General features: G+C 62.6%; 2 protein-coding genes across 3 annotated transcripts; both read right to left on the reverse strand.

Annotated features, from left to right (window-relative positions):
- Nucleotides 1–1072: 1072 nt before the first annotated feature.
- BANF1 (barrier to autointegration nuclear assembly factor 1) lies at nucleotides 1073–7633 on the reverse strand. The gene is made up of 3 exons (XM_082077231.1): nucleotides 7205–7633; nucleotides 5496–5626; nucleotides 1073–1410 (listed from the first exon to the last, which is right to left on the reverse strand). Exons 2-3 carry the CDS (start codon nucleotides 5619–5621, stop codon nucleotides 1264–1266), a joined length of 273 nt encoding a protein of 90 aa, XP_081933357.1. The 5' UTR covers nucleotides 5622–5626; nucleotides 7205–7633; the 3' UTR covers nucleotides 1073–1263.
- A 158-nt stretch (nucleotides 7634–7791) lies between these two features.
- On the reverse strand, nucleotides 7792–10906 carry TRMT112 (tRNA methyltransferase activator subunit 11-2; the record flags this gene model as incomplete). Of its 2 annotated transcripts, XM_082077230.1 has the most annotated exons (5): nucleotides 7792–7814; nucleotides 8046–8184; nucleotides 9405–9497; nucleotides 10156–10257; nucleotides 10829–10906. In XM_082077230.1, the coding sequence occupies 4 exons, from the start codon at nucleotides 10904–10906 to the stop codon at nucleotides 8083–8085; spliced, it is 375 nt and encodes a 124-aa protein (XP_081933356.1). In that variant the 3' UTR covers nucleotides 7792–7814; nucleotides 8046–8082. The 2 variants fall into 2 exon arrangements, with proteins under 2 accessions (XP_081933356.1, XP_081933355.1); XM_082077229.1 differs by lacking the exon at nucleotides 7792–7814 and having other exon boundaries at nucleotides 8004–8184.
- Between the last annotated feature and the right edge of the window lies 1 nt (nucleotide 10907).

The following is a 10907-nucleotide window of genomic DNA, read 5'->3' on the forward strand; positions in this document are numbered from 1 at the left end:
GGTCAGGGACAGTATCACCCCCCCCATTTTACCCCCAGATCCCCTGAGCTCTGTGGGGTCTCTGGGTGCCTGGGGTGGGTTATGATACATTTTGGGGGGGGTGTATTTTTTTGGGGGGGGATTTTGGGCTTTTTTGGGGGGATTCGGTTTTTGGGGGGGGTATTTTGGGGTTCTTTTGGGTCTTTTTTTTTCGGGGCATCCACATTTGGGGATTTGGAGTTTTCCATTTTTCTTTGGGGGGGGTGTCAGTGAAGGCATCACCCCCCCCGCACTTGGTACAGCCCAGCGCCACTGGGCGCCCGGGGCGCGTTTTGGGGCGGATTTGGGGGTTTTTGGGGGCGGTTTCTGGGGATTTCGGGGTCGTTTTTTCGGGGGGGGCTTAGGAAGGGGTGCATTTCAGGGTTCAGAATGTCCCATCTCTGGGGGGGGTCAGGGACAGTATCACCCCCCATTTTACCCCCAGATCCCCTGAGCTCTGTGGGGTCTCTGGGTGCCTGGGGCGGGTTATGATACATTTTAGGGGGGATTTGTTTCTTTCTCGGGGGGGATTTTGGGTTGTTTTGGGGGGATTTGTTTTTTTTTGGTGGGAATTTGGGGTTCTTTGGGGTCATTTTCTTGGGGGGGTCCATATTTTGGGGTTTGGAGTTTTCCATCTTTTCTTTGGGGGGGGTGTCAGTGAAGGCATCACCCCCCCCGCACTTGGTACAGCCCAGCGCCACTGGGCGCCCAGGGCGCGTTTTGGGGCGGATTTGGGGGTTTTTGGGGGCGGTTTCTGGGGATTTCGGGGTCGTTTTTTCGGGGGGGGCTCAGGAGGGTCTGTATTCGGGGTTCAGAATGTTCCATCTTTGGGGGTGCCCAGGGAATTTGTCCCCATCCCATTTTACCCCCAGACCCCCTGAGCTCTGTGGGGTCTCTGGGTGCCTGGGGTGGGTTATGATACATTTTGGGGGGGGTGTATATTTTTTGGGGGGGGGATTTTGGGCTTTTTTGGGGGGATTCGGTTTTTCGGGGGGGTATTTTGGGGTTCTTTTGGGTCTTTTTTTCTGGGGGTTCCATATTTGCAGGTTTGGAGTTTTCCATCCTTTTTGGGGGGGGGGGTCAGTGAAGGCATCACCCCCCCCGCACTTGGTACAGCCCAGCGCCACTGGGCGCCCAGGGCGCGTTTTGGGGCGGATTTGGGGGTTTTTGGGGGCGGTTTCTGGGGATTTTGGGGTCGTTTTTTCGGGGCGGGGCTCGGGAGGGGGTGTATTTCGGGGGGGGCGCTCAGAGGAAGGCGTCGCACCATTCCCGCAGGCAGCCGGCGCAGTCCCGCGCCTGCCGCGCGTTGGCCCCGCACGTCTCCTTCAGCCACTCGCCGAACAGCGACTCGTCCTTGCGCAGCACCAGGAACTGGCCCAGGACCACGTACGCCTGGGGACGAGGACAATGACACGGGGACAGTGACACGGGGACACCCCCACGGGGACACCGGGACCCCCCCGGGTCCCCATGGGGCTCTTGGTCCCACCCCCATGGCCCCAAAAGGGTCCTTGTCCCCCCAAAGGCCACCCCTGTGTCCATCCCCAAGTGCATCACAGTGTCCCCAACATGGTCCCCATGTCCCCAACAGGGTCCTTGTCACCTCCCCAGGGTCCCCAATAGGGTCCCCATGTCCCCAACAGGGTCCCCATGTCCCCAAGAGGGTCCTTGTCACCTCCCCACGGTCCCCAATAGGGTCCCCAATAGGGTCCCCATGTCCCCAACATGGTCCCCATGTCCCCAAGAGGGTCCTTGTCACCTCCCCAGGGTCCCCAACAGGGTCCCCATGTCCCCAACAGGGTCCTTGTCACCTCCCCACGGTCCCCAATAGGGTCCCCAATAGGGTCCCCATGTCCCCAACACGGTCCCCATGTCCCCAACAGGCTCCTTGTCACCTCCCCAGGGTCCCCAATAGGGTCCCCATGTCCCCAACAGGGTCCTTGTCACCTCCCCACGGTCCCCAATAGGGTCCCCATGTCCCCAACAGGGTCCTTGTCACCTCCCCACGGTCCCCAATAGGGTCCCCAATAGGGTCCCCATGTCCCCAACACGGTCCCCATGTCCCCAAGAGGGTCCTTGTCTCCTCCCCAGGGTCCCCAATAGGGTCCTCATGTCCCCAAGAGGGTCCTTGTCACCTCCCCAGGGTCCCCAACACGGTCCCCATGTCCCCAGCAGGGTCCCAGTGTCCCCAACAGGTTCCTTGTCACCTCCCCATGTCCCCAGCAGGGTCCCAGTGTCCCCAACAGGGTCCTTGTCACCTCCCCATGTCCCCAGCAGGGTCCCAGTGTCCCCAACAGGGTCCTTGTCACCTCCCCAGGGTCCCCAATAGTGTCCCCATGTCCCCAACAGGCTCCTTGTCACCTCCCCAGGGTCCCCAATAGGGTCCTCATGTCCCCAGCATGGTCCCCATGTCCCCAAGAGGGTCCTTGTCACCTCCCCAGGGTCCCCAATAGGGTCCCCATGTCCCCAACACGGTCCCCATGTCCCCAACAGGGTCCTTGTCACCTCCCCAGGGTCCCCAATAGGGTCCTCATGTCCCCAGCATGGTCCCCATGTCCCCAACAGGCTCCTTGTCACCTCCCCAGGGTCCCCAATAGGGTCCCCATGTCCCCAACACGGTCCCCATGTCCCCAACAGGGTCCTTGTCACCTCCCCAGGGTCCCCAACAGGGTCCCCATGTCCCCAACAGGGTCCTTGTCACCTCCCCAGGGTCCCCAATAGGGTCCCCATGTCCCCAACAGGGTCCCCATGTCCCCAAGAGGGTCCTTGTCACCTCCCCAGGGTCCCCACGGGGTCCCGGTGTCACCCCCATGTCCCCAAAAGGGTCTTTGTCCCCCCCAAAGGCCACCATTGTGTCCCCCCACAAGTGCATCACAGTGTCCCCATGCCCCCAACACAGTCCCCATGTCCCCAACAGGGTCCTTGTCACCTCCCCAGGGTCCCCAACAGGGTCCCCATGTCCCCAAGAGGGTCCTTGTCACCTCCCCAGGGTCCCCAATAGTGTCCCCATGTCCCCAACACGGTCCCCATGTCCCCAACAGGCTCCTTGTCACCTCCCCAGGGTCCCCAATAGGGTCCTCATGTCCCCAACAGGCTCCTTGTCACCTCCCCACGGTCCCCAATAGGGTCCCCAATAGGGTCCCCATGTCCCCAACACGGTCCCCATGTCCCCAACAGGGTCCTTGTCACCTCCCCAGGGTCCCCAATAGGGTCCCCATGTCCCCAACAGGGTCCCAGTGTCCCCAACAGGGTCCTTGTCACCTCCCCAGGGTCCCCACGGGGTCCCGGTGTCACCCCCATGTCCCCAAAAGGGTCTTTGTTCCCTCCACGGTGTCCCCAAGGCCACCATGTGTCTGTCCCCAAGTGTCCCCAACAGGGTCCCCATGTCCCCAACAGGGTCCTTGTCACCTCCCCAGGGTCCCCACGGGGTCCCTGTGTCACCCCCATGTCCCCAAAAGGGTCTTTGTCCCCCCCACGGTGTCCCCAAGGCCACCATTGTGTCCCCCCCCAAGTGCATCACAGTGTCCCCAACAGGGTCCCCATGTCCCCAACAGGGTCCTTGTCACCTCCCCAGTGTCCCCAACAGGGTCCCCATGTCCCCAACAGGGTCCTTGTCACCCCCAGGGTCATTGTCCCCACCCCTGTGTCCCCAAAAGGGCCCACGATGTCCCCAAGGCCACCCCTGTGTCCCCTTGGGGACATCAAACCCCCCTTGGGGACCACAAGTCCCCAAATGTCTCTAAGTGTCCCTAGACTGTCCCCAAATGTCCCCAAGGTCTCTCCAGTGTCCCCAACATGTCTCTAAATGTCCCCAACGTGTCCCCAAATGTCCCCAAGATGTCTCTAAGTGTCCCCAACATGTCTCTATGTGTCCCCAAGGTCTCCCCAAGTGTCCCCAGACTGTCCCCAAATGTCTCCAAGTGTCCCCAAGTGTCCCCAACATGTCTCTATGTGTCCCCAAGGTCTCCCCAAGTGTCCCCAAATGTCCCCAAGTGTCCCCAAGTGTCCCCAAGTGTCCCCAACATGTCTCTAAGTGTCCCCAAGGTCTCCCCAAGTGTCCCCAAAGTGTCCCCAACATGTCCCCAAGTGTCCCCAAGATGTCTCTAAGTGTCCCCAACATGTCTCTATGTGTCCCCAAGGTCTCTCCAAGTGTCCCCAGACTGTCCCCAAATGTCTCCAAGTGTCCCCAAGTGTCCCCAACATGTCTCTAAGTGTCCCCAAGGTCTCCCCAAGTGTCCCCAAAGTGTCCCCAAATGTCCCCAAGTGTCCCCAACATGTCTCTAAGTGTCCCCAAGTGTCCCCAGACTGTCCCCAAATGTCTCCAAGTGTCCCCAAGTGTCCCCAACATGTCTCTAAGTGTCCCCAACATGTCCGAATGTGTCTCTAAGTGTCCCCTCACCATCCCCAATGTCTCCCCAAGTGTCCCCAACATGTCCCCAAGTGTCCCCAACATGTCTCTAAGTGTCCCCAACATGTCCCCAAGTGTCCCCTCACCATCCCCAATGTCTCCCCAAGTGTCCCCACGTGTCCCCAGTGTCCCCAAGGTGTCCCCAAGTGTCCCCAAATGTCCCCAAGTGTCCCCAGACTGTCCCCAATGTATCTCTAAGTGTCCCCTCACCATCCCCAATGTCTCCCCAAGTGTCCCCAACATGTCCCCAGTGTCCCCAAATGTCCCCAAGTGTCCCCAAATGTCCCCAAGTGTCCCCAGACTGTCCCCAATGTATCTCTAAGTGTCCCCTCACCATCCCCAATGTCTCCCCAAGTGTCCCCAACATGTCCCCAGTGTCCCCAACATGTCCCCAAGTGTCCCCAACATGTCCCCAAGTGTCCCCTCACCATCCCCAATGTCTCCCCAAGTGTCCCCACGTGTCCCCAAAGTGTTCCCAAGTGTCCCCAACATGTCCCCAAGTGTCCCCAGACTGTCCCCAATGTATCTCTAAGTGTCCCCTCACCATCCCCAATGTCTCCCCTAGTGTCCCCACGTGTCCCCCAGTGTCCCCAAGGTGTCCCCAAGTGTCCCCAAATGTCCCCAAGTGTCCCCAAATGTCCCCAAGTGTCCCCAGACTGTCCCCAATGTGTCTCTAAGTGTCCCCTCACCATCCCCAATGTCTCCCCAAGTGTCCCCACATGTCCCCAGTGTCCCCAAATGTCCCCAAGTGTCCCCAAATGTCCCCAAGTGTCCCCAGACTGTCCCCAATGTGTCTCTAAGTGTCCCCTCACCATCCCCAATGTCTCCCCAAGTGTCCCCAACGTGTCCCCAGTGTCCCCAAGGTGTCCCCAAGTGTCCCCTCACCATCCCCAATGTCTCCCCAAGCGTCCCCAACGTGTCCCCAGTGTCCCCAAGTGTCCCCAAATGTCCCCAGGTGTCCCCAGACTGTCCCCAATGTGTCTCTAAGTGTCCCCTCACCATCCCCAATGTCTCCCCAAGTGTCCCCAACGTGTCCCCAGTGTCCCCAAGGTGTCCCCAAGTGTCCCACCTTGTCGAACCCCTTCTCCTCCAGCTTCTTGCCCAGCACGTCCCCGATCCCGGCCAATGTCCCCACGGGTTTGTCACCCATGGGCTCGGCCACGAAGTCCCGGTGCTTCTGTGACGTGGAGGACATGGCGCCTGGGGACACGGGGACATCGGGGACATTGGGGACACTGGGGACATCAGGGGACATTGGGATATGGGGATATCAGGGGACATCAAGGGACATTGGGATATGGGGACATTGGGGACATCAGGGGACACTGGAGACATCAGGGGACATTGGGGACATCGGGGGACGTTGGGGACATGGGGACATAGGGGGACATGGGGACATTTGGGACATCAGGGACATTGGGATATGGGGATATCAGGGGACATTGGGGACATCAGGGACATTGGGATACGGGGATATCAGGGGACATCAGGGGACATTGGGGACACGGGGACAGTGGGGACACCAGGGGACATGGGGGATATGGGGACATTGGGGACACCAGGGGACATGGGGGATATGGGGACATTGGGGACATTGGGGACATTGGGATACGGGGACATCAGGGGACATCAGGGGACACGGGGACATTGGGGACATCAGGGGACATTGGGGACGCTGGGGACACCAGGGGACATGGGGGATATGGGGACATTGGGGACGTTGGGACATTAAGGACATGGGGACATCGGGATATGGAGCCATAGGGACCTTGGGGACATCAGGGGACATGGGGACAGTGGGATATGGGGATGGTGGGGGGGACATGGGGACATCAGGGGACAGTGGGGGGGACCCTGGGAGGACGTGGGGACACTGGGGGGGACATGGGGACACTAATGGGGGACGTGGGGACACTGGGGGGGACATGGGGACACTAATGGGGGGACATGGGGACACTAATGGGGGGACATGGGGACACTGGGGGGACATGGGGACACTGGGGGGGGACATGGGGACAGTGGGGGGGGACATGGGGACACTGGGGGGGACATGGGGACACTGGGGGGACATGGGGACAGTGGGGGGGACATGGGGACACTGGGGGGACATGGGGACAGTGGGGGGGACATGGGGACACTGGGGGGGACATGGGGACACTGGGGGGGACATGGGGACAGTGGGGGGGGACATGGGGACACTGGGGGGACATGGGGACAGTGGGGGGGACATGGGGACACTGGGGGGGGACATGGGGACACTAATGGGGGGACATGGGGACACTGGGGGGGGACATGGGGACAGTGGGGGGACATGGGGACACTAAAGGGGGGACATGGGGACACTGGGGGGACATGGGGACACTAAGGGGGGACATGGGGACACTGGGGGGGACATGGGGACACTAAGGGGACATGGGGACACTGGGGGGGGACATGGGGACACTAAGGGGGGGACACGGGGACACTGGGGGGGACATGGGGACACTAATGGGGGACATGGGGACAGTGGGGGGGACATGGGGACACTGGGGGGGGACATGGGGACACTGGGGGGGAAATGGGGACACTAATGGGGGACATGGGGACACTAATGGGGGGACATGGGGACACTAAGGGGGGGGTTCGGGCCCATTGAGGGAACACGGAGCCCACGGGGCGACACGGGGACCCCCCCAGGACCCCCCCGCCCCCCCTTGGCCCCAATTTGTCCCAATTTGTCCCCAATTTGTCCCAATTTGTCCCAATTTGTCCCAAATTCGCGCCCCCCCCCCCCCTCACCGGCCGCTCGGTGGCTCCAACCGCCGCTCCCGCCTCAGGCGCTGCGCGCTGGCGTCACTTCCGGCGGAAACAACCAGCGAGGCGGGAGATAGAGCGGCCGCTCTGGGCGGGCAGCGGGAGCACAGAGATGGGGGGGCGGAGAGTCCTCCGGCGCAAAGGGGATGGTTTGGGGCCAAAAAGAAGAGATTCGGTGAAAATAAAGAGGGATCTGGGGCAAGAAAAGGAAGATTTGGGGCACAAAGAGCCCCAAAGGCTCCAAAATTCACCAGAAAGCGGATAAACGGCGGGAAAACGCCGCAAATTGCGGGCGGGGCCGCGAGGAGTGGGAAGCCACGCCCATTATGCAAATGAAGTGGTGAGAAATCCTCCCCTTATGCAAATTGTCACGGTTGGCCACGCCCCCTAGCATTTCCCGCGCTTTTGAGCGGCTCGCTCGGGGTGGGAAAAACGGGACCCCCCCCCCCCCCCCTGCTCCCGAACTCCTGGGTCCCTCCCGAACTCCTGGGTCCCTCCCGAACTCCTGGGTCCCCCCCGAACTCCTGGGTCCCCGCCCGAACGCCTGGGTCCCCTCCCGAACTCCTGGGTCCCCTCCCGAACTCCTGGGTCCCTCCCGCACTCCTGGGTCCCCCCCGAACTCCTGGGTCCCAATAACTCAATGCCCCCAAAATCCAACAACTCCATTTATTCTTCCCCCCACCCCCCCCCATTATTTTGGGGACCCCCAGGGGGTCCCCACCATGTCCCTCCCAAACTCCTGGGTCCCTCCCGAACGCCTGGGTCCCTCCCGAACTCCTGGGTCCCCTCCCGAACTCCTGGGTCCCCCCCGAACTCCTGGGTCCCTCCCGAACTCCTGGGTCCCTGGGGCACTCCTGGGTCCCTCAGGGCTCCTCGTCGCTCAGCAACATGTTGGGGACCCCCCTGTTAATGGGGAAGCAGCGGCCGGAGCGGGGGCAGCGCAGCGCCCCCTCCTGCACCTCCACCTGCAACGGGAACGGCCGTTTCGGGGACCCCCCCAGCTTTTGGGGACCCCCCCCCCCCAAGTTTCGAGACCCTCAAGTTTCAAGACCCCCCCCCCCATCCCATGTTTCTGGCACCCCCCAAGTTTTGGGGCTCCCATTGGGTTTCAAGGACCCTCCTGGGTTTTGGGGACCCCCCACATTTTGGGGACCCCCCATATTTTGGGGACTCCCCCCATATTTTCGGGTCCCCCCCCATTTACTGGTCTCCCCCATATTTTGGGGTCCCCCCCATTTCCAGGATCCCATTTTTGGGGTTCCCCCCATTCCAACGTCCCACCCACTTTGGGGGTTCCCTCATTTGGAGTCCCCCCCATTCTGGGGTCCCCCCATATTTTGGGGTCCCCCCATGTTTCAAGGTCCCCCCCATTCCTGGGTCCCTCCCATTCCAATGTCCCCCTGTATTTTGGGGTCCCCCCCATATTCCGGGGTCCCCCCCATTCCGGGGTGTCCCCCCACATTTCGGGGTCAACCCCCCCATATTCCAGGGTCCCCCCCATTCTGGGTCCCCCCCATTTTGGGTCCCCCCCATTTTGGGGTCCCCCCCCATATTTTGGAGTCAACCCCCCATATTTCGGGGTCCCCCCCCCATATTTCAGGGTCCCCCCCATTCCCTGGTCTCTCCCATTCCAATGTCCCCCTGTATTTTGGGGTGTCCCCCTGTATTTTGGGGTGTCCCCCCCATATTCCGGGTCCCCCCCATATTTTGGGGTCCCCCCCATATTTTGGGGTCCCCCCCATTCCAGGTCGCCCCCCATATTTCGGGGTCAACCCCCCCATATTCCAGGGTCCCCCCATATTTTGGGGTTCCCCCCCACATTCCAGGGTCCCCCTGTATTTTGGGGTCTCTCCCATTTTCCAGGATCCCCCCCCCCCCCATCTTCCAGGGTCCCCCCCCATATTTTGGGGTCAACCCCCCCATTTTGGGGTCCTACCATATTCTGGGGTCCCCCCCATTTTCCAGGGTGTCCCCCCTATATTTCAGGGTCACCCCATTTTCCAGAGTCCCCCCCCCATTCCAGGTCCCCCCCATTCCAGGTTCCCCCCCATATTTCGGGGTGTCCCCCCCATTCCGGGTCCTCCCACATTCTGGGGTGTCCCCCCCATATTTTGGGGTCAACTCCCCCATTCTGGTGTCCCCCCCATATTTCGGGGTCCCCCCCCCATTTCGGGGTCCCCCCCACCTCGAGCAGCAGATGGTGCAGCCTCCGCAGAAACGCCTCGTCGCTCTCGTACCCGGGGGCGGGTTGGGGGGGCAGCTCGGGGGGCTGCCCCAACTTTGGGGGGGGGGACACATAGAATGGGGGGGGGACCCCAAATCACCCCCCAAAACACCCCCCATAACCCCCCAAAATGGGGAATCCCCCAAAATGGGGAATCCCCCCCCAAACCTCAGACCCCCCAACCCAGAGACACCACCCCCCCCTCCCAATTATAGATCATCCCAAAGTGGGGTTCCCCCCCACCCCCCAAAAATGGGATCCCCCCAGAACTCCTGGGTCCCTCCTGAACTCCTGGGTCCCCCCAACCCTTGGGTCCCTCCTGAACCCCCTAAAACTGGGATCCCCCCGAACTCCTGGGTCCCTTCCCCGAAGCCCCCAAAACTGGGACCCCCCCCCAACTCCTGGGTCCCTGGGGCACTCCTGGGTCCCTCCCGCACTCCTGGGTCCCCCCCCGAACTCCTGGGTCCCTCCCGAACTCCTGGGTCCCTCCCGAACTCCTGGGTCCCTCCCCGCACTCCTGGGTCCCTCCCCGCCCTCCTGGGTCCCTCCCCGAACTCCTGGGTCCCTCCCCGAACTCCTGGGTCCCCCCGCACTCCTGGGTCCCCCTCCCGCACTCCTGGGTCCCCCTCCCGCACTCCTGGGTCCCTCCCGCACTCCTGGGTCCCCCTCCCGCACTCCTGGGTCCCCCTCCCGCACTCCTGGGTCCACTCACGCTCCGCGCCGCCTCCAGCAGCGCCCCCCAGTGGAGCCGCGGGACCATCCGCGCCACGAAGGCGCCGTTGAACGGAACCGGCCGGACCCGGATCTCGGAGGCCTGGGGGGGGGGGGACACGTGACACGGGGACCGGGAGGGACCCAGGAGTGCCCCAAGGGACCCAGGCGTCCGGGAGGGACCCAGGAGTGCGGGAAGGGACCCAGGAGTGCGGGAAGGGACCCAGGAGTGCGGGAAGGGACCCAGGAGTGCGGGAAGGGACCCAGGAGTGCGGGAAGGGACCCAGGCGTTCGGGAGGGACCCAGGCGTTCGGGAGGGACCCAGGCGTTCGGGAGGGACCCAGGCGTTCGGGAAGGGACCCAGGCGTCCGGGAGGGACCCAGGAGTTCGGGAAGGGACCCAGGAGTTCGGGAGGGGACCCAGGAGTTCGGGAGGGGACCCAGGAGTTCGGGAGGGACCCAGGAGTTCGGGAGGGGACCCAGGAGTTCGGGAGGGACCCAGGAGTCCGGGGGGGGACCCAGGAGTTCGGGAGGGGACCCAGGAGTTCGGGGGGGGACCCAGGAGTTCGGGAGGGGACCCAGGAGTGCGGGGGGGACCCAGGAGTTCGGGGGGGGACCCAGGAGTCCGGGGGGGGACCCAGGAGTTCGGGAGGGACCCAGGCGTCCGGGAGTCACCTGTATCTCCAGCGGGAACCCGCGCTCTTTGGTTCCCGGGACGCTCGCGCTCAGCAGGTTGTGCGTGAGCAGCTTCATG

The sequence above is a fragment of the Streptopelia decaocto genome (assembly GCF_964273445.1).
Source record: "Streptopelia decaocto genome assembly, contig: HAP1_SCAFFOLD_2401, whole genome shotgun sequence".
Classification (NCBI taxonomy): Eukaryota; Metazoa; Chordata; class Aves; order Columbiformes; family Columbidae; genus Streptopelia; species Streptopelia decaocto.